At 37.5% G+C, this 21,754-nt stretch overlaps 1 protein-coding gene across 1 annotated transcript in view; it reads left to right on the top strand.

The window, feature by feature from the left end:
* ADK (adenosine kinase) overlaps positions 1–21,754 on the top strand; it is a 287,852-nt gene that overhangs the window by 229,559 nt on the left and 36,539 nt on the right. Inside the window, exons 7-8 of the mRNA XM_085312279.1 lie at positions 9,229–9,264; positions 15,976–16,090. Coding sequence (XP_085168405.1) covers positions 9,229–9,264; positions 15,976–16,090 — 151 coding nt within the window. The remainder of the gene's footprint in view (positions 1–9,228; positions 9,265–15,975; positions 16,091–21,754) is intronic.

The following is a 21,754-nucleotide window of genomic DNA, read 5'->3' on the forward strand; positions in this document are numbered from 1 at the left end:
TTAATGAGCTACAGTTTTGTGCCCTTTTTCCCCGAGTGTTATTAGTATTCCAGTGTTTCCAAATAGTGTTAGATCAAGTATGTGAAAAGGTTGGTTTTGTCAATTAGAAATTGCAGCCAAAAAAACCCAAAAAACCTGCTTATAGTCCTAAGTTCTGCTCTTGGAGAAATGGTATCTGAATCTATTAGTTCCTTCCTCCTAAAGCAGATAACAGTAGGAAGAAGAGCAGGCAGATCCTGCAGATCTGGTTGCGTAGCTGCTATCAGGACAGCAGCTTTTACAAGACTCTGAGGATCAAGCACTGCTGGGAAGAAACAGGACCTACCTGACCAAGTGGGACAGAAGTATCTTAGCCAACAGGCTGATAAACCAGCTGAGAGAGCCTATGTCCGGTGAAAGGACAACGGGCACAAATTGAAATACAGGAAATTCCGTGTAAACATTAAAAAAAGAACAAAAACTTTTTTTAATGTGAGGGTGGTCAAATACAGGAACAGGTTGCCCACAGAATTTTGGAGTCCTTGGAGATGGTCAAAACCCAACCTTTCAACCTCTGTGATTCTCTAATACCTCTTCAAAATATGTGGGAGATTGTGATGGCTCTATTTTTCATACTTCATTTTTCTGTGAGACTCTATTCTATCTCAACTTCAAGTTCACTTCTTTTAGAAATGGAAAAAGTATACCAGAAAGAGTCCCATCCCAAGCACTGAATGGTTGGAAGCAAGTAAATTAGAATTTTTGTAGATTAAAAAAGAAAATTGGTGCAAGGAATTGGTAACTTTGTCAAGATGACAAAAGGAGCTCGTGTTCTTTGGTCAGGACCACAGTGGCCTAACTGTGCTCAGACTGAAATTTTGTCATCCCATGCAATTACCATGTTGTGAGAGAGAACCAGTAGTGCAGACAGAGAGCTCAGCTTTTCCTTCCACAAAGTAGCTGTAGTAGCCAAAATTGAAAATACAAGAGAAAATTTGTGTCCTGAATACAGATAAATGCATCCTGAAATTAGTAGGAACTAGCCCAACAAATAATAGAAACTTCAAGTCAGGCGGATTGAAGCTAAGCTGGAAGGGTAAAATATGTGAAGTTGGTATCATTTTGAAAGTTAGTATTATTGATGAAGGCTGAAGTATTAATTTTATTTTCTTACGAGGATTTAACAAGCAGTGCAAGCCGAGCATGTGAAGAGAGTTACGTGATCGTTGCTCTTTGTGTAATTCCTAATCCCTTAGCCGTTAATTAGAGTTTTAACGGCTGCACATGACATCACGCAAAACAAAGTATATAAAACATCTCCCCTTTACTGCTAAAAATGCGTTAACCTTTTAGGTGCAATCGATGAGTCCTGCTGTATTCCAGCGCTTTTAGCACAGCACCTGATTATTCTCTTCACCTGAAATTGCTAGATGAGAATATCCTGTCAGTGATTTCAGGCCAGTCTGAGTGGGTGCAATCATAGAAGGCCTTATTGAAAATGATGCAATCTTTTATTTCTGTTTGGCATCCTTCAGCTAGAAAGTTAGTACAGGAGGCTTCAGGTTACAGATTAAGAGCATCTGAGGGCAGTATTAAAGACTTCAAAAGACCCCACACATCTTTTATTTTTATATGCTTATAAAACTCTTACCTTCTAGCTATCAAACTAATTTAAATGTGTTTGTTTTCATTTTTATTATGTTCTCCTGATTCAGTGACGATTAGTAAAAGAGACTTTTTTTTTCCTTCTCCTTGTTTTGTGATCATGATGCTTCTATTTTTAAGACAGAAACACATTTGTATAGACATGGTGTAGGGAAGTGTAGTTTGCTAAATTGATACCGTTAATATGTGAAGAAAGAGATACATACAGAGTCATAGGTAGTTCAGTTCTTTAGGTTAGGATATAAGGCAGAGATATAAGTAATAGCTCTTTATCCATCATAAAATTTCAAAATGGCTCAGAGGCATATCACTGCTGCAGCTGTTGCAGACCTTGTAATGGCATTAAGCTCTGACTCTGGCTGATTTTTTTCTGCAGAAGATTCTAGCAGCAACTATAGTTCTAGCAATAACCTGAATAGGAAAATAAATAACTCAAATGTTAATGAGTTGTAGATAATATGGATGCTTCAGCATGGACCCAAGCAGGATAGGGAATACATTTTTTTATTCTTGTCACACTAGGCTTTTTCAGACGAAACCCTCTGGTAGAATGCCAGGACGCTCTGTGAATGTTACAACTTTAATCCCATATGGCATTTCCATTTGTTCTGATTATTCACTTGAACTGATTATTATTATTTCATATTTTTACCTGCTGGGTGAAGGTGGTGTAGATACGTTTACCAGTACTTCTAGTACTGCTGGAGGAAGCTGAAATATTATTTTAGGATATGACACCAATCCATGCTATCACTTGTGAACAGTAGCAGCTTTGGGGTCTGGCACTGCTCATGAGAGAAGAAACGGGGGAAGAGCCACCTCAGTGTTCCCTTATTGACAATCTGCCCATCCAGTTGTTGCCAGCTGTGCTTTCTCCAGCAGTGACTTGCTGAGACACGGCGATTCTCAGTGTGGATTCTCAGCCTGTCGGCAGGGGCTGCCCCTTCTGGGACCAGCTTGGCTTGATCTTGTCTGAAAAGTGAGCAGGTGTATGCTCCTCACCACACTCAAGGATTAGGCTTCTGTGTTTGTCAAAGGGAAATAATTTTGAAGTGTTGTATCTCTGTGAAGCATCCCGAGTATAGCTCAAACTATCAGCTGCAGCAGAATTTCACCGGATACACATTTGCTTCAGAAAATATGCTAGGTGCTTCTTTTGACTTCTGTTTCTCAAACTCTCGTATAGCACATTTTAAAGCAACTGTCTCTGGAAAAAAATAAAAATAAAAAAGGATGAAGTAACATTCTTCTCCTCCTGAACCCTGAATACCTGTAAAAACAGCAATTTTTTATTAAAGGTATATGAGCTCATACTGCCTTTACATAGTGAAATGTAGTAATAGGCTGAACTTAAAGTAATGTGCATCTAAATTAGACTACAATGAGATAAAAGGCTGACTAGGCCAATCTACTGTGTTGTAACCATTGATAATGATCTAGCAGTGAACTGAAGGGCAATATATTTATCTTACAACCAACCACAACAAACATACTGTAGCTGCTAAAGGTTAGAGATCCGGCTGGAACTACGCCCTGTACGCTCTTCATCCATTTGTTTTTAAAAGCAGGATATAAGTGGCCATTTGCTGAAATCATGTTTTCAATTGATTATGAGACAATCTTCACAACATCTACCTCTGATTCCTTAGGTAGGTCATAATTATTACCACTTTAACATCACCCCTGTTTGCATAGCATAAAAGCAATCATGGTTCTTGTGTGCTGTTAATTGATCATAGTAAGAAGTGTGGATCTGTTATTATTACTTCCTCACTTAAAACTGAGATGTGCAATAAATAAGGTATAATTTAGTTTGGCTTTGTATAACATACACAGGGAAGAGTGGTGTAAGACGTATCATGTTACTGCACATTTATGGGCTGCATAAAATAGTTGGATTTGATATAAGAATACCCACCAAGAAGTGTGTCATGGAGTTAGTGGTTGTATGTGTGATGCCTTTACGATAATCCAAAGACAGCAACCGAAAATCCGTTGTCCTGTCTGTGCCTTAAGACAGATGCCATTTCCAGGCTCCTATTAATTGTAAACTGGCCTGGAGCTGAAATAGTAGAAGAGGTGGCACAGCTCACTACTCCCCTCCTTAAAGACAAATTTAGCTCTTACACTGTATTAAAGTGTTTTATGAACAAGACACCAAAAAAAGAGGTACTTGGTGATTTTATAGTAGTATCCATCAGAACTGTATGGCTGCTGAGCAAGTTATCTTCTAAGCAAAAAAGCAAGATTTTTGTGGGCCTGTGCTCAGAAGTACTGGGCATTAACAGACACAGCTGAAGTCAGAGGTTCTTAGGGTGTGGGTATTCTCTGAATGCAGAGAATTTTGTGAGAAGGCTCTTCGTTAGGGACAAGGACTGATGACAGAGCAGACGGGGAGATAGGAAGGACAAACATGTCTATCTAAGGAAAGCTGAAGTAGAAGTATTTCTAAGTAAATTATAATGAAACAGAAAAATTTCATCTCTTTTTAGTGCAGTATGACAAATAATGCATGATTTTTAACTTACTGTTGTTTTCATTTTTTTTATTTTAATAAGTTTTACAAATACACTGTCCTCTAAGAAATTATGAATAAAAAACATTTATTTCAGAAATTCAGTTCTTAAGCACCTATCTCAAAGTAAGGAGATTGTCAATATAGTGCAACTTAGATTATCTGAGTCAGTCTTCTCTAGAATGAAGTTGTAGATATCAGTGTCCGTCACTTAATGAAAAAGTCTTCCCTTTATCCACATTTACTTATTTTACTTTGCTGTCATCCATTTCATTTAGATAAAGCAGTTTTAATGTTAGAGAAGGCTTACGCAACTAACACTTTGTTGCAGAAAACAAGGTGAGCTGTAGAAAAGCAAAAGAGGATACAAAGAACACAAAATTTTACCAGGATTAGAGATGAACTATTCAGCAGGATTGCTAGTACTAAATGATCATGTTGAAGAAACAGAATTATCTGAGGGAGATAATTGTAGCCTGTAATACGTTCAAGTAAACAAAGTAAATGGGAGAAAACTAATAATTCATATTACTCGGAAGCTAGTGGTGCAAGAGCAAGAGCCTGAAACTGAGGAAGGGGATGTTTAAGATAGATTTATTTTTTCTTTTAGGAGATTTTAGCAGTTAGAAAAGTGCTATGAGGTGCAGTGGTGGAGGTACAAGTCAAGTTATATTCAAACGTGGTATGAATACGAATGGTTCCATCAAGTGCAAAATGTGTGTGGATGATCCTAATAGTCTCTCACTGCCTTTCAGTGATGAGTGAGTCCACTCAGGTTTGTGTCTTTATTTCTTTTTGTCATTATGCACTCTGGTTTAGTGCGAAAATCTCCTTCTGCAATATACATGCTGTATGTGTGTGCAGCCTTAAATTTATATTGGTTCATGGGGCAGCGTGAATGCACTAACTCACAGATTTGTTATGTAAAGGAAGAGGATGATACTGCTGAAAACGTGAGCAGGGCTTATTTTGGATTGACTGACCAGGACTTACGCAGTTGGTACAGAAGCTTACAGCTGTTGCAATGGGAACTCCCTTAAAAATTGTCAGGAATCCTACTCCTTGCCTTTTCTCTTTTTTTTCTTTTTTCTTTTCGTTTTTTTTTTCTTTTTTTTTTATTCAAGGCAAGTTAAAGAGAGATTTGGAGAGACCTGCACAGAGAAGTATTATGAAATGTGAGTGAGGTATAGGTAATTCTACAAGATGCTGCCTCTCTCTAGAAGGATTTTGGGGAAGAAGATAGCTTTGGTGTCCCTGCATTTGCTTTTGTGTGTAATTATGGGAAATGCAGTCATGTGCAAGGGTATCATTGTTGTCCTGCTGTTTTATCATTTCTTTATGAGATAATGTTGATTTCAGCAGTGAAATGCAAATTTAGCTTACAGTGTTCTTCTTCTCTATATAAAGGTTAAAATGCATACTGTAGATAATGCTATTGGTGGTGCTTTTGAAACAGTCTTTGTCAGCAATACGTGGTTTTAAATGCTATTGAATGGAACTGTATGAGTTTTATGTTGGCCTACATGAGTTAAATTTAACCCAACATGCATGTTGTTATCATTTTGGGTATAATTTGACCAAGCCATCATATGACCTAAATGGTACCAAAAAAAAAAAAAAAAAAGGAGTGAGCTAGGTATATTTAACATACGTTTTTCCTACTGAGTGTAACGGCAAACTGAACATACAGTTACAGAAGTTGAGCCATCTTAACTCTATGATCATAAAATTCTTCTAACATAGGGGGTTAACGAATACTCGTAGTAATGTAGATGCTAATGAATTCTGTGTTGGAGGGTATGTTTCTGTTTATTATAAACAAATAGTTTGTATTGCTGGTGATGAAAGAGCTCAGAATTTTAACAAGTCCTGTTACAATTAGGCTCAGCCTAGATTATCGGCAGCTCCAATTAATAAAGGCCAGGACTCCAAGAACAATAAAATACATGCAAGAATGTAAAGGGTTTTCAGCTAGCAAGAGAGTTTTAGCATAACAGAAAAACTAGTACTAACGGAAGTTGTCTTTTTTATTGTTATCTCTTTAGTTTATCTCACTTTCCTGTGTAAACTGCTCGGCATTGTGCAAAGAGAGGGTGTGTGTTGACTTTAGTGACATTGTGTTACTCCCATTAAATAACTTCGTACAGAGAGTTTCCTTCGGTGTGACCATACTTCTAAGGAATATTTTTCTCCCGAACTACTATGAGCCAAATAATGGTTCATAATTATTAACAAATCCCGTTTTGAGTTTAAGTGGTACAGCAACAAATCTGCTGTTGTGGGTAGTGAAAAGATGGTACAAAAAAAGAGCATGAGATTTATAAATATACTTACTATAAAAGAGCAAAAAGGTCGAGGGGGGAGGGTTTTATGTAATGAAATGTTGTGTTTTAGACAGTAATGGAAAATAGCTCTGAAAATCCTGAGCTGGAGTAATGAGTGAATGATGTCTAAAGTTTATCAAAACTGAAGCACTCCTGATGTGAAATGAAGCCTCCTAAGAAAATTCTGTCGCTGTTTTGCTTTGCTGTTGTCGCATGTCATGCATGAGTGAAAATGCTGCATTCTCTGGGGAGCGGTAAAGCCTCTGTGTAGGTTGTTTATTTCCTTAATCCCTCCTTCTTCGTGATTTCTGATGTCAGATATAAAATGGAAAGCCTGTAAATACAGTGATTATCATACTGATTATCACCTGCATTAGGGAACGCTCTGGCTGGCCGTTGTAACCCTAGCAGTCTCCACATGTTACAGCCACTTAGATTTTAACCTGACTACTTTATTAGATATGTGAAGCTCAGTGTGAGGTGCCCTAGGGCTGCACAGATGGGGTCTGCTTGTTTCCTGTTCTCACTGTTACTGTGAATAGATACTAAAAGGTTCTCATTGCTTTTATCTGGTTAATTTACTTTGAACTGTCCCTGGCATTCAAGACCTGCCTAACATTTCTCACCATTTTGCAAACACCAAACTGTAGTCTCCCAACATGTGCTTTGAGCTTTACTACCCTTTTTTACAAGAAAGGTCTTAGTTCTTAAAAGAGTGTTATTCTGAGAGATGCTCGCTCTTAGGAAGCTGTCCGCACAGCCCTCGCTGACGGAGACTACTCGGGAGTTGTTCTGAGGCTTGGTTGGTAGGAGAGCAGAAATTTCAGATTGCTTTTCTTCTTTGGGTGTTTGGATACCCTTAGGAAAATCTATGACTGTGTGCTAGCTACCTTTACTCATGCGGCAGGGCAGTAGACCAGGCTAACGGGAAAATTCCCAAACGAGATACTTTCTAACAAATGTGCAACCATTTATACTTTCTGTGAAAGGCCCAGGTCTTTCAAACCGCGTGTGCTGTGCATAGGTGCCCCAATACAAAATGTTAAAGGTGAACTGTCTCAAAGTCTCCCACGTAAGGAAATACTAATTAACTGGAATAGTTTTTATTTCACAGATGTAAGAACGTACTGGTGTCCAGTTTCCCAGCTGAACAATAGTTTAACACAGATGTTAATGTACTGTTGCACTGGGCATTAAAGAAACCCTCTTAGGACAGATCAGTGTAACTTCAGATTTCGATCACATAACCAAAAAACCATGGTTAAAGCAGTAATTTGGCTACAATACGAAATGTTTAGTTTGTTTTCTTATTCTCTGCAGAGCTTATCGTTCCCGTATTTATGTTGGTTTTGTTTTTTCTGAGTCCTAGTCCCACCTGAGGCTCTCTCGGTTGTGTTGCAGTTCATTGTAAGTGCATCACTTTACAGTGGAAGCTTGCAGATTCCCTTTTTTCGTACGACCGTCGGCTTTGTTAATCACATGCTGGTTTAGGAAAACACTGCATGATATCTTTGAACCCTACGCTCTATCCTGACAGCCAGGCTAGCAAATGTCATTGACTGTGTGATGTACAAGAAGGAATTCAATTGTAAGTAAATTGTCAAAGTGGCTAACCTCGCCCGCACCCAATTGTCAGGACCGTGATTCAGTTTTTCTGTCAACATCAGCTAAGGCTAACCCGGTCAGCCTTATGTTTCTGCAGTGGAGCAGCCTGAGGAGTTGTGCTTTTCAGCTTATCACATTTTATTAACCTCAACTTACTGTTGTAATCAATTGCACCCACATCAGATTCTTACGTTGTCCCCAAATTGGCAGATCGTATAGGTCCACGAGTATGTATTTTCTACAGTACTGCTTAAAAGCTGTCATAAGGATGCTGGCAGTGTGTCTAGGCACAATCCCTTAAATGGTTTGGAGCAGTAGTTGTTTTTATTTAGTTGGATCAACTCACTATTCTGGCTCAAGTCTTATCCATCTATTAATACTGCTTGGCAAAGATAATTTGGAAGAATGCAAGTTACAACGTAAAGACTTTGATGTTGTCTGCAATATTTGCAATGTTAAGGTAGAAAGTGAGCAAGGGAAAAACATTGCTATTGTCTTCTGTCTCCTTGATTGTATTTCAAAACAAGGATTTTAATTGCTGCAATTAATATAAATAAGAAACGAGGACATTCTGATACTCTGATGTTTCCTCTGTTCTTTGAGGAAAAGAACATAGTTACATCGCCTGAAGCAGTGATTAAGACATCAGAGTATTTTTAAAGGCTCATCTGATTCCACCACAAAGGTTTAAACACATTTTGTGGTCCTATTTTTTTAGTGCGCAGTAGATTACATGATTTTTTAAAATGGCTTACTAACCTATAGCCCATGAAGTATAGCACACAGATGGAGATATGATGCATTTTTAATTAAGAACGTGTCTGAAGGATATTTGCCTGAATTTGCAATAGTGGTTTCCTAGTTAAGGTCCTAAATCCAGAAGTAACTTTCCTCTCCTTGAAAAAAAGATATAGTGTGTGCGCTTCGTTTGAACTTGCGAAGTGTGTTGACGCTGTATTGTTGCTGAGCTTGAGGGAAGGGGTGGGGGAAGCTTTTGGGGAACTATCAAAATTGAACAACTGTGTATGGCCATATTGAGATAATCATGTAAAAGGAAAACTGGCTCAATGAGTTTCAAAATGTGTTATTTCTTCATTATCTAGCACTTTATAATTAACTGTTCTTTTTTTATTATTTCAGGAAGCTGCCACTTTTGCTAGAGAGCAAGGCTTTGAGGTGAGTTAACCCACAATTGCACACTAAACAGATCCTAAAGGTTTTTTTTTCTTGCTGATAATGAAGTTCTTTTGGACAATGATTGATGTGCTATTATACTCTCCAAGCCTCGCAGCGGTTGCCATGGAAACTTGGCAGTCGTCATGGTTTCTTTGTTCTGCCAGCTCAGTGTTATGACGCACTCTGCTAGGTCTGCACCCAACATCGCCTACAGATGTTATTTATTGAATTTTGAAAAGCCTCTCGGGAAGCCGAGAGGTTGGGCACGGTTTCAAGCTGCCTCTGCAGATATGGGACCTGTCAGTTTGTTCAGTTAAAAAGCTACCTCATTAGCTGCATTACACTCCGTAAGGATTCACTGCTAAAGCAGTGGTGAGGCAAGACTAAATAGTGAAATATAACACCGCTTAAATAACTTAAACCTTGCCATATGTGGATTAGCATTATGCAAATGAATTTTAGAAGGGTTTATATAAAATTATTAGATGCTGATTAATGTAAACCCTGCTTCTACAAACAGCTCCTTTTAGAAGGGGTAGTGCAGAATTTTTGTTTTAAAACATATTCAAGTTGGTGTTTTCCATCTGTGCTCTCAGCAATGTATAATCCTCTACTTTCTTCAAAGCAAACGCTGTTGATTTTACAGTGATTTTCAGAGCTTTTGATTTCATCATCTTGATGTATTTATTTGAACGCCTAAGCCTTTTTATAGTTTTTCTCATTGGCTAAATTCAGATAGCTTAATCTGAAGAGCTGTCAGCTATTGGTCTCTACTACTGAATTCAAATGGACAGTTTTTAAACACTGTAATTAGTGTGATAACAATTATACCAGGTTTAAAGACAGTAAGTGATCTTACTGAAATCTGAATTGCAGAACTGTGTGCTTATAAATCCTTTTACATACTTTCTCACTGGAATTAGACCCACCTTAATTGATTTGTTTGCAGTGCAGAAGAATAGATAGGAGTTTGACTGCTCAACAGCCATTTGCATAAATAATAGAAGCCGCGCAATTCAAACCACATCACTGTAGGAACATGCCACTGTATGCGTATGGTTGCATGCACAAAGAGAAGGAAAGACTGACAGCTTTTGTTCTACAGATTGGATTTCTTTAAAACCATACACTAGCAGGTACATCAGTGCCATCAGTGTTTGAGATATTAAAACTGTGGGCTGTCCCATTTCATTTTATGTTTCATAAATTCATGTGGCTGCTTTGTAGGAATCAAGACTTTTTATCACTGTCAATTTTCATTTGTATAATCTGTATTGTTAGCATAAAAATACACTTTCAGTTTATTCTATCAAATGAATGAATTTCACAGATGCCTCCAAATATAGTATGAAGCATAACAAATTATTGGTACCCTCTGGTAGCTAGACAATAAAAAAGAAAGGAAGTAGTGTATTAAGTCTACCCATTCTATATTTTTATTGCCCCCTTGAGCTAAAGACTTTGAATGTGCCTGGTTTAAATTCAGTTCTAGTGACAAACTGCTTTTGCTGGTGTCTGCTAACTACCATCATATTAACCTTTCCATTAGTGCTTGCTTAGAAATTCTAGCATAGTTCTTTCTGAACATCCTAAATCTGCCACATTTGATTACAGCATATCAGTGAAGTGCACGATGGTTATGATCTTATCTCTTATTACCCCCTTGCTTGGCAACAACTCGCATGTCAAGTTTATTGACAGAGATTTGTAAAATTTGGTGAGTGTCCACAGTCCTTTTTTCCCGTTGCAATGTGAAGGGGAAAAAATCATCTCACTATTAACAAAGTATCTTAAGAAAAACTTCCATAATTTCAATTAGCCTTTCAATTAAAAAAAAAAAAAAAAGTTTCCAGAAAGTTTCAAAATCTTGTAAAATTGATTCTGCAATTTCTATTGAGAATAGAAGCTTAAAGGACTAGAGAGTGACCAGAGCAAAAAGCAAGAGGGTATTCTTCATGTAAGTGATTAAAAATTCCTGGAACCTGCATTTGAATTTCAGCATAGAAAGATTTTGATTTTTAACATAAATATTTTAGAAAATCGGAAATGTCTTTTAACACAGAAAATCTGTTGTGACTAGCATTTTTAATATCTTCTCCCTTTCTATCCCCCAGTTATATCAGCAGTTTATATTGACTAAATGCATCTTTTAAATATAGGTTGAGTTAAGTATATCTGAAACAATTTTCAAAAAAGACATTTGGTCATGTCAAATTCCGGAAAAATATGCCCTTTCTGAAGATACAAATTCTTCTTGTCATAGGCAAGGGAAAATACTTACTTCCATGATGCAAATCTATTTTTTTTCTGGTAAGAGAAATCTTATTCAAAGGAATCGTTGTATTCTGCTTTTTGCTTTACCTTAACAAGAATTAGTGTTCCATTATACTTTGCTGAAACTCGAGGTATTTTTGTGTAAATCAGTCACAATATTTGAAGACCATTATATCCTTCATTTATCTCCTGACCGACACTTATCTATAATAATCAGAAGCGGAACATTATTTCTGATTCAGTCTCTTTCTAGAGTGCATCAGTGTTTTCATGTTCATGAATTTTGTGTTCTACGACATTTTAAAAATATTATATAAATAATATGACCTCTCTATGAAGTCTATGCCTCATCCTAATTGTATGCTGCAGTCACCCCAGTAGTACTTAATTGCCACAGTTTTTATCCTAAGGTAGCTCATGGACTTGGTTCCTCTGTGAAGTGTAGAATGATTTGTAGTAAATTATAACTGGACATTTGGAATATGTTTCGACTAACAGAATAGTCAGTGCAGGTTTGTGGGTTTTTGCGTTTATAGGCCAGTAACTTTCTGTTAAATGTATGTAGGAATGAAGAATGCATAATCCTTAAAACTTAAAGGTTCAATTCTGTCTGTAAACCCCTAACAGTGAAATACAGTGAATGAAATATGTCCTTGAGGGGTTAATAGGAGTTGCCATGCAAAATAATTGGGTTTTTTTAGAGGTAGAGATCTCCTACGTATTTTTGGGGAAACCAAATAGTAGTTTAGCTACGCTGGACCAAATTTAAGTCTTAAAGTTACTGAGTGCACAGTTCCACTGGCTTCAGTGCATTTATGGCTGTTTAGATCAAGGCTATGGTAGTTCCAGCTATTGTGTGTGTATTCAGAGACACACAAGATCGGGAGATTTAGACTGACCAGCACTGAGAGTTTTAAGTCTATGCATCTTTCTTGCATATACTTTTAGCTAAGCCTGGCATATTAGCTGTACTTTTCCTACATGCATATGTTCCCCTTGCTTGCTGGAATGATTGCCACATGCAAGGCTTTTCAGGTGCAGACTCAATAGGCAAATCCTGCTTCTGTGAGATTTGTATTACAGCCTACTTAAATGAGATTCAAGTGCATAATTAGATATGTACAAGTATCCTGTGAATTTGAGACAGGTTATAGAAAATTTGGGACCACAAACCAGTCCAGACCTACCATTCAGCCATTTTTGTAGGAACAGGGTTTATAAAAAGGTCTCACTAATTATGCCACTACAATTCAGTACAAAGTAAATAGGAAACATTACTCATTATAGCTATTTGAAAATATTATATATAGAGAGAACAGAAATGAGAGATGACAGCATCTCATGATGTTTAGTTTGCCTGACAATAAAATGAAAGGCACAGTACAGCTGCAGTCCTAACTTGCAAATACTCAAATATTACAAAATACCACAGTTGCACCTTAAAAATACAGCATAATGGTCAAAATATAGCATAATGGTAAGGCGGAGATATACTGTGGAAAAGTTAAGGCTGCAGCTCTTCCACTGTATAAGCACTATTTTGCTCTATTCTTTCCACAAATTTTAGTATAGAAAGTGATTTCGACTAAAAACGGCCAAGTTAATTTTCACAGAAAAGGATGGTTACTTCAGTAGCTGTTGAAGTCTGCCCAATCAGTCACAAGTCTTTAAACCTCTGTTTAGAAATTTCCACTTCTGTTAAAAAATGTCTTCTTTCCCCTAACTGCCTTATTACTACTGTTACACATTTATTGTATTTTTAAATCTTCCTGCAAACATGTGTGCACTTTACTTTTTTCTTACTGTCTATTTTATTTCATCCTTTATGGTCATTCTTCAGTAACCTTTTCCTCAGGGTCCTCTTTCTTTCCTTTAAGTGCATTCTAGTTCTCAGTTAAGCTGAAGAAATCATCTTGAGCACATCATTTTCTAGCATTATAACTTCCTCATTTTCCTTTTTTAAATCTAAAGTTAATGTAAATACATTACACAAGTATCTTCAGGCTCTTCAGTGTCCTTGCCTGCTCTGCTCACCTGAAAATGTACTTAATAAAGTTACTAATAACCACTTCATACTTAGTAAAATCTAAAGGCCTCTATCCTGTTTTTCTTGATCTCCATGGTGCTTTGTTGTATTTTTGTTTCATGGTTCGCTTATTATCAGGGCTTCAAATACTTTAGAATTTAGGTGAACCTTCAGAAATCTACCCAATATTACCCAGTGGAGGGCTGTAATTCTCCATCTATCCCCTATTCAACAGCTTATGCTGCAAGCTGATCCCCTCTATTCACAAATCTCCTCTTAAGAAGATGTTTCAGAAGAGAGGAGCAGCAATTTTTTTCTTTTTTCTTTCTTTCTTTTTTTTTTTTTTCCTTCCTCCTCTGGCATCTTTAAGGGACACCTCACCTTTTCAGGATAGGCTGAGATGGCCTTTTTTCACTCTTCATAGTCCCATAAGAGAGAGGTTTACTCCTTTCTTCTCTGGTGGAAGAAGTTGTCTTCTAAAAGCTTCTACTAACAGTCTGAGTGTGAGAAAGGTAGAAATAGCACAAATGAGAGGATGGTGACTGTATGTGGAAATTAATAAATATAAGAGAATGTGAAGAAAAGGTAATTAAAGAGACCAATAGATAAGGGGAAATTATTTTAGTATTTGAACAAAGTGTACCAACCAATGCGTCCATCGGACTACCAGAGAGTTGGGAGAGAAATTGAAGGGAGGCTGAGGATGTTGCAGAAGAGCTAGATAACTCTCGCTTAAATGGATGTTGATACGTACATAGCCCAGGCGTATGCTCTATTAATAATAAAGCTCCAAGCGCTGTCAGTGACTTGATGAACAGGAGTACTGAAAAGCAGCAAGTAACCAGGACTGAATGGTATGCAGATTTGAGTTCCTGAGGTGTTAACTGAGCTGCTGATGAAAAATAAGCAATTTCACGTTAAAACCAGGAGCTGCAGTCAGAATTGCACATGCTGTACCTAGGTTTAAAAATAACACTACATGTTGGTTTTGGAAGATAGAAATCAATTTATTAATAATATAAATTAATTGTAACAACTCTGGCAAATGACTTGAAACCACTCTGAACAGCTTTATAAATGAACTCTATTCATTATGTAATTGTGTTAAAAAATGAGTTGGGATTCATAGTGAACAGGACAGTAAATAATGCAGAAGGTGTTGTTATGCTTTCATATATTCAACAATAGGCCCTCACCCAGTCTGCTCTGTTCCATTACAGTTGCTTGCATGTAGCAGCAAACTGGAAAGAACATTATAATGTAGTTTAGCAAGGATATGAATAAAATGAGGCACAGTAAGTAGCACAGAGAAAAGTCATAGTTTTTCTTACTTTTCCTACTGTTAAAAGAAAAGAAAAAACATATAAATGATGGAAACAAATACTACAGTTAATTTCTGGAACTCACTGATGAGATAAATTTGAGAACAAAAGCTTACCACATAGCGTTGTAAAAGGATTTGATGCTTATAGGGATAACAAGAACAACTGTAATTACATTAGATTAAAAAATGAATAAATAAGAAATTCAATCCTTGTGTTTCAAATCATAGGGCAACTAAAATAAGAGAATAATAAGGATAATATTCTAATAACTGATTATGCTGGTTTTGGATGTCTTGCATCTAAATAAACCATCTTACGCAGGCTGCTATCAAAGGCATTGGATGGATGAGAGGTTTAATTAAGTATGCCCATTTCTCTGTTCCTGTCTACATACGCCATGGTGTACAGAAGAAGTCCCTTTAAAGCAATGATTCCTGAAATTTTTGCAGCTTAGTCTTACTTCAGACGAACAGTGCCACTGGATATAGCTTTCACCCCTTCCTTCCCCTCATCTTAATTGTGCAAACAGAGAGCTGGCAAGCAAAGAGTGTCTTCACTCGGGGGCACCACGCCGCCTTCTCAGGTGCTGCCACTCGGCAGCACACAGTGAGCTTCCTTGTTGAGATCCACTGCTGTAAGGAAGTTAGAGAAACAGCATTTCTAATCCCGCTGAAATTAGAGGGGTTATACTGCTATAAAACCTGCCTAATTCGGATGAAAATCCAGCTCAGTGTTCTTCTAAAGTATTCTTGTACTAATTTTATTTTTAATTTTATGATATAGGTAAGGTTAGAATCCAATCAGCAGCAAAGAAACCCACTAATTGCTCATTAGGAAATGCTCTGTAATTCCTTTGTTAAGGCTTGCAGTTTTGCAGCAATTGGAATAGCTGAACTATCATTTTCAAGATTAAAAACAATGGGCTCATAGTGCTACATAAACCTTTAGGAGATCTTCCTCTACTGACAATAAATTCTATTTTACACCCAGCCGTAAGAAGATAAATCTTTGATCTGCTAATAAACTTCTAATCTTTCACTGCTCCGGTATGCCAGTTACAAGGATTTTCTTTCTCTCTATTAATAGACTGACGACATTAAAGAGATAGCCCGGAAGACACAAGCCCTGCCAAAGGTTAACCCTAAAAGGCAACGAATTGTAGTCTTTACCCAGGGGAAAGATGACACTATAATGGCTACAGGTATATTTTTCAAATCTCTGTTGTCGCTCGCAGTAAATATTCTAGTTCATCAATTACAAGTTGTGGTTTTACAAATTATGCTGTTAAATGGTAGTCAGAGAGCATTTGCCTTCTGATGTTAGTCAGTGTTTCTCATCTCTGTTCTGCTTTTAACTGCTTTAAGATTCTGAATTTGAGAAGTTAATATTTCACAGGAATGCCTGAGAATTTAGTTCTAGACATCTTAAGTTCTTTTTTTATAACATAGGTCAAAAATATTGATCCAGTTGGTTTTACTCAGATTTTTATGACTTGAGATTTTATCTGTGTAGCCATCTTTGCTGCAAACAAGAACACACTATGCCTGCTGAGAGCAGCTGTGCAACGGTATAGTACATTTAAACATTTGTGAAAAGGAGGAAGTGAAATCCAGCACTAAGTGAATTTCCAGGCTTTTTTTTGCTTTGAGCAGAAATCTCACTTCTAGCTTTTCTCAGCTGTCTGCTCTTCTGTTCTCAAAGGAATACGTGGGAAAAAGGTGTTCTAGCAGGATACAAGTAGTTTGTGCTGTCTATAAATTGATGATGTATGACACACAGGTTTAAGCATTATAAACATGACTGCCTACCTTTTGACAGTCTCTTTAATTTTGTCCACCTATGCTTCTAGACTAAATAAAGCTATTGAAAACATGTGCTGTGGCAAGCCATTTTAGTCATTCATTCCTGCACAAGGTAAGTTATTACCCAGGGTTGAATTCCTCCTTTGGAAATCAAGTCAAGTTGAGGAAGCTTTGCACCTGAGGGACCAGTGCCTACTCATATGATATTTGCCTCAAATTCAGAATTTGCTTCAGACTGTGGCTGCAGGGTTAGGCACTAAGTAGGTATGTCACTGCTTTATAGATCATTCTTAGCAGCAGTTTGAATGATTTCTCCAATAGTTTGCTTCTTCCTGTATTTTGTTAGCTACAAACTGGTTTAGAGGAAAAGAAAGCAATCACTGAGAGTTGTGTATGTGTATCTCACTGAATAACGATGACAGCGTTGCTTCCAGAAAGTTACTGCATTATGTGAATGGCCCATATGGAGGCACTCCACTTGAGTATTGTACAGTTGGCTGAAAAATAGCAGTATAAAAATGTTTTTATACATGAGCTAGTAATAATGGTAGTAAAGCTAAATCTTGTATGTAACCCTCCTGTGCTCTTATTTAATTTTCACTGTGTACTTATTTTGTTCTTCAAACTGGAGTTGTTAACAAATCCATTAATCCTTTCTTTGATATTTTAACAACTGGGAGCTTATTTGTGGACTGACACTTGCTAATCTTAGCAGTTTGTTCACTATGAAATGAACTTAAATTAGAGAATGCACTTTATATGCATGATAAATGCAAGATGGATAGAGAGTGTATGCAATGGTGTCAGCTACAAAAGCAAACATGATAAATGTTAAGGCAATTTTGAGCCGTGGGATAAGCTATTCAGTGCACAAGCATAGCTGAATCTCTTTGCTATGTTGTTATTCATGGCAGCCAAATAAATGTCAATAATAAAAGAGAATTAAAGATTTTCATTTCCCAGAGGCAGTCCTCTAATACAGCTTGATCTTTCATTTCATTTGTAATTCGTTCTCATGTCAGGATGCAATCATTCGCCAGGCTCTGTGTGTCATGTTAAGTCATTTAATAATGATTAAGAGCATAAAAATGCTTGGCCTGTGGGGCAATTCTCAAAAGAGATACCAATTTGTTATTGTTTTCCCTCTTTTTCTTTCCTTCATGTGGACCATCTTTTTCCCACCTCCTCACATTAAAATAATAGAGAAGGAAAATGTGTCCCTTAATTTAGCATATGATGATATCACAGAATGGCATAGAGCACTGTTAACACACTTATTTCAACACTAATTAGGGCTGGTTTTGCTTTAAAACCTGCAGTGCAAAGTGTAAAATGTTTGGAAGAATTGCTGCATTTAAGAGTAGTTACCAGTAAAAGGTCCATTTCCTTTTTCTAATGCACAGGAGACAACTAACTTTTTGAAAAAGCAGGCTGTATATAGTTGACTGTACTATCTTTCTGAGGAGACAATGTATTCTCAAAGACTTTGTGCCTAGGTTAAACCAGGTTTTGCAAAGTAGTAATCAGCTATGGTCAGACATGACTGTAGAAAACCTTGCTTTATATTTTGTCCAGGTTAATAATAATAATAGGGCCGTGGTTCCAGGATGTTTATTAGTTGAGTCACGTTTCTATCAGTAGTCAGGAGATGTTTCTGTCAACCTCAGGAGGTCAGTATCCATGCAAATGACTGTACTATTTCTTTCTTTTCTTCTACTGTTGCAATTAACCATCTTTTATCAACTGTTGGGCAGATTACGTATTCCAACAGTCTCAATTTATGTCCTCTCTAAGAGTATAGGATGGAGCTAGAGCTAAAGCATGTGAGAGCAGAAGACACCAATAAGATGAATTTGGCCTTTGTATTTTCTCTACTTTCTTTTCTCCTTCTCTTCTCCATTTTCCAAATGGAAAGCTCTCTGCTGTCCAGCAGCAATGTGAAGTCTAGCATTTACAGTGGGCCACAGGAATGGAAGTGAAAGCCTTGGACTGGATGGTGCTCTGGGAAGAGACACAGCAGCTGCCCCTTGTTTTTTTCCCCTTGCCTGTCCATGGCAGGGTGGGACAGACACTGCTGTGGCTGTAACAACATTCCCAACAGAGCTTCCCTTCCACTGCTGAACAAAGCTTCACTTGCTGTCTGGGACAAGGCGGCCGCCAGCTTTACGGAGAGGGCTGGGTTATGAGCGGGAGAGCGCACCCCTTCCATGAGTTGTGTGTAGGTTGAGTAGGGGATTAGGGAGTGGAAGTAATAAGGGGATGCATTTTGATACAGCTCTCGCTGAAAGGGCAGGAGATAATGCTGGATAAAGGGGGTTGTTGTAGGTTGCCAGCTCATCCATGAAGGGGCACAGAGTTTTATGTGCTGGAAATTAGATGTGGAACTTCTTTTCTCTTGTGGGATGGAGAGAAGGCCAAATGCTGCAAATCATTGCAGTGGAGAGGACTGTGGAGACAGCTGTTGATTCTTCAAGGTTCAGAGAGTAGAAGATATTCAAGGAGTGGAGGAGGATGAGGCAGAAACGCCCAGGTGATTTCCTAAAAAGGAGACTGACCAGAAAGTTTAGGCTGTAGCTGTGGTAGATGAGTGAGAGCGCTTAGACTGGGATAGCTGGAAAGGCTACTGCCTCCAGCCATTTGTCCCAGCCTTACTGCTAAGACATTTAATCAGCTCCTGAGGTGCTGCAGTTTACCTGGTATTGTTTTAATGCCCACCAAAAGCGCTGATAGCTCACCTCAGCCAAACTGTGAAGTGTAGCCACTGAGGCCCTGGCCAACAAGCGACTTAGAGGTCCACGCCACTGAAGCAGATCAAAAAAACAGTGAGGAACAATGATTGTATTGGTCATTCCATTTCTGTTTGCCAGTCCAGGGCCTTAGTCTGTTTGAATTATTTGGGTTTTCAGAGGAAACATTTCTATCACTTTATTATAAAGCACGTTGGGTCTTTCTACTGTCTGTTCATATCTCCTCCATCACAGCGCTCCAGCCCCAAGGTCCCTTTCCTCTCCCTTTCCTTCCTGTTTTCTGTCAGTAGGAATAATTGCAAGGAAAGGCAAGCTCAAATTTGAGCTGAGTGTGCTCAGCATGTTTTATAGGGAGGAAAGGACACTTTAGGATTGGCACACAGGAGCTGTGGCAGATGAAATGTTGACTAAAGTAGCTGTCAGCTTCTAATAAGACTCTATGGAGCATGTGCTCCATAGCACATTTATGGATCATTTTCTCAAGTTTCTCTGTTTACATCTTTTGGGTGCATTTTTTTCTGATGCTCAATTTTATCTTTTACTGAAGAAGGCAGTGGATCTTCTCAGTGTCCGTGACAAAAAAATTATACTTTTCTGTAACATCAGTTCCCAAAATGACTGAATTAATTTTGATAAAACTCTCTTTAAAACAGATAACGTGATAGAGACATTTGTGATGAAAACTTTCAGTACAGATGTTTATGGGGTTTGAGAAGGCTACTAATACCTGAAGATAGGGTCTATGGACTTGCTTACACGGAAGAGTTTATATGAGGACCAGTAGTGAATTAACTTCCTGTACGAACACTCTTTGGCCATGCTGAGAACTATTTGGCTACCAGTACTCTGGTTCCACAACCACAACCGTGTTTTATGATCATCTCTCTCCTCCCAGTCTTTACAGGATGAGATTCTGTATTTGACTGTGGGTTCCTAAGCTGGTACAATACATTTGTTTCATGTTTCAACACTTTTTTCAGTAAACATAAAAAATATTTGTGGCTTTTCTGTGGTTTTTTTGTTCCCTTTTTTTTTTTAATGAATACTTGCAATCTTCTTATTTCAGCAGCTGAGTTTCTTAAGAAGCTCACCAAAAATCGCAAGCTCTAGCAACACCGTTGCCAGATATGACCAGATATGTCATATCTCTGTGCGTACTGTAACATCAGGAGCAAATGCTGTGTAGTATATCCCTTTTACAGAGTTGCTCATAACATTTTTAAACAAATTACTTTTAGTCAGATAGATTTTATGACTGGTTTTGGCCCAAAGGGAAATCGTTGGAAAGTCTGAGCAAAATCAGTTCAGCAATGGAAAAACATACTTTTATATTGAAATATTTGCATAATTCAAAAACAGCTGAAGCTACAAACTTTAAACTTGGCTTGTTTTATGGCTTTAATAGAGGAAAGAAAAACAATCCAAATTTAAAGAAAATCACTTCAGTATTTTTCAAGTTATGAATGATGAAATCTGGCATGTTCGGGTATGAACATAGAATTTTCCATTCTTTTTTCCCCAATGTTTGCAAGACCACCTTTGTTAAGGGCACATTTGTAATAAGCTCATTTGTTAGAATATGGCAATAAAGAATGAATTTATTATGCATTCAAGCATTGAGACCACCTTAGCTAGGGCTTACTGTTTTAATGATACCACTTGTATCTTCTTCAGTTTTTGGGATATATTGAGAATATTTCAGAAAATGTATTAGCACTGCCAATGGATGTGGTAGAATGAGAAAGATTCCACTTAAAAAAAAAAAAATTCTCAGTGCACCTACCACATAGTAAATAATGAAATAGTTTTGCAACTTTCTTCCTTGTTATTTAATCTGTTTAATAAATTAAACAGGATGTGCAAATAGCCAAATTAATATGTGGGTAATAAAACTTGCAACATTTCCAAATTTTAGGGCCTACCAGCCTACACAGATTTTATTGTTAGAGTAGTAGTAGGCATTGGCCTATACCTGTTCTCTGAAACAGGATACTGAGCTAAACAGATGTTAGTGTAACCAAGTATAGCCGTTCTTAAGGCAATATATGCAGGTGTGTTCATAAATTATAAGTTTATGTTTGTGTTTGGATAGGACCAAACCATGATAAAATAACAACAAAGGTATGGATAGCATGCTTTTTGTGAATGATGGAACTTTTTTTACTTTGTAAACGTGTTAGACCTTAAATATTTTAGGAGAGTTTTTAAACTGATTGTTTTAGGAGGCTTCTCAAAATTTTGGAAGCTAGAGATCTTAAGAACCATTTTTAAATCAGAATGATATGATGCTGTATTCTTTTGCTGGGAATCAAAAGA

Source organism: Rhea americana, unplaced genomic scaffold (assembly GCF_003343005.1).
Source record: "Rhea americana isolate MKP2758 unplaced genomic scaffold, rheAme1 scaffold_36, whole genome shotgun sequence".
Lineage (NCBI taxonomy): Eukaryota > Metazoa > Chordata > Aves > Rheiformes > Rheidae > Rhea > Rhea americana.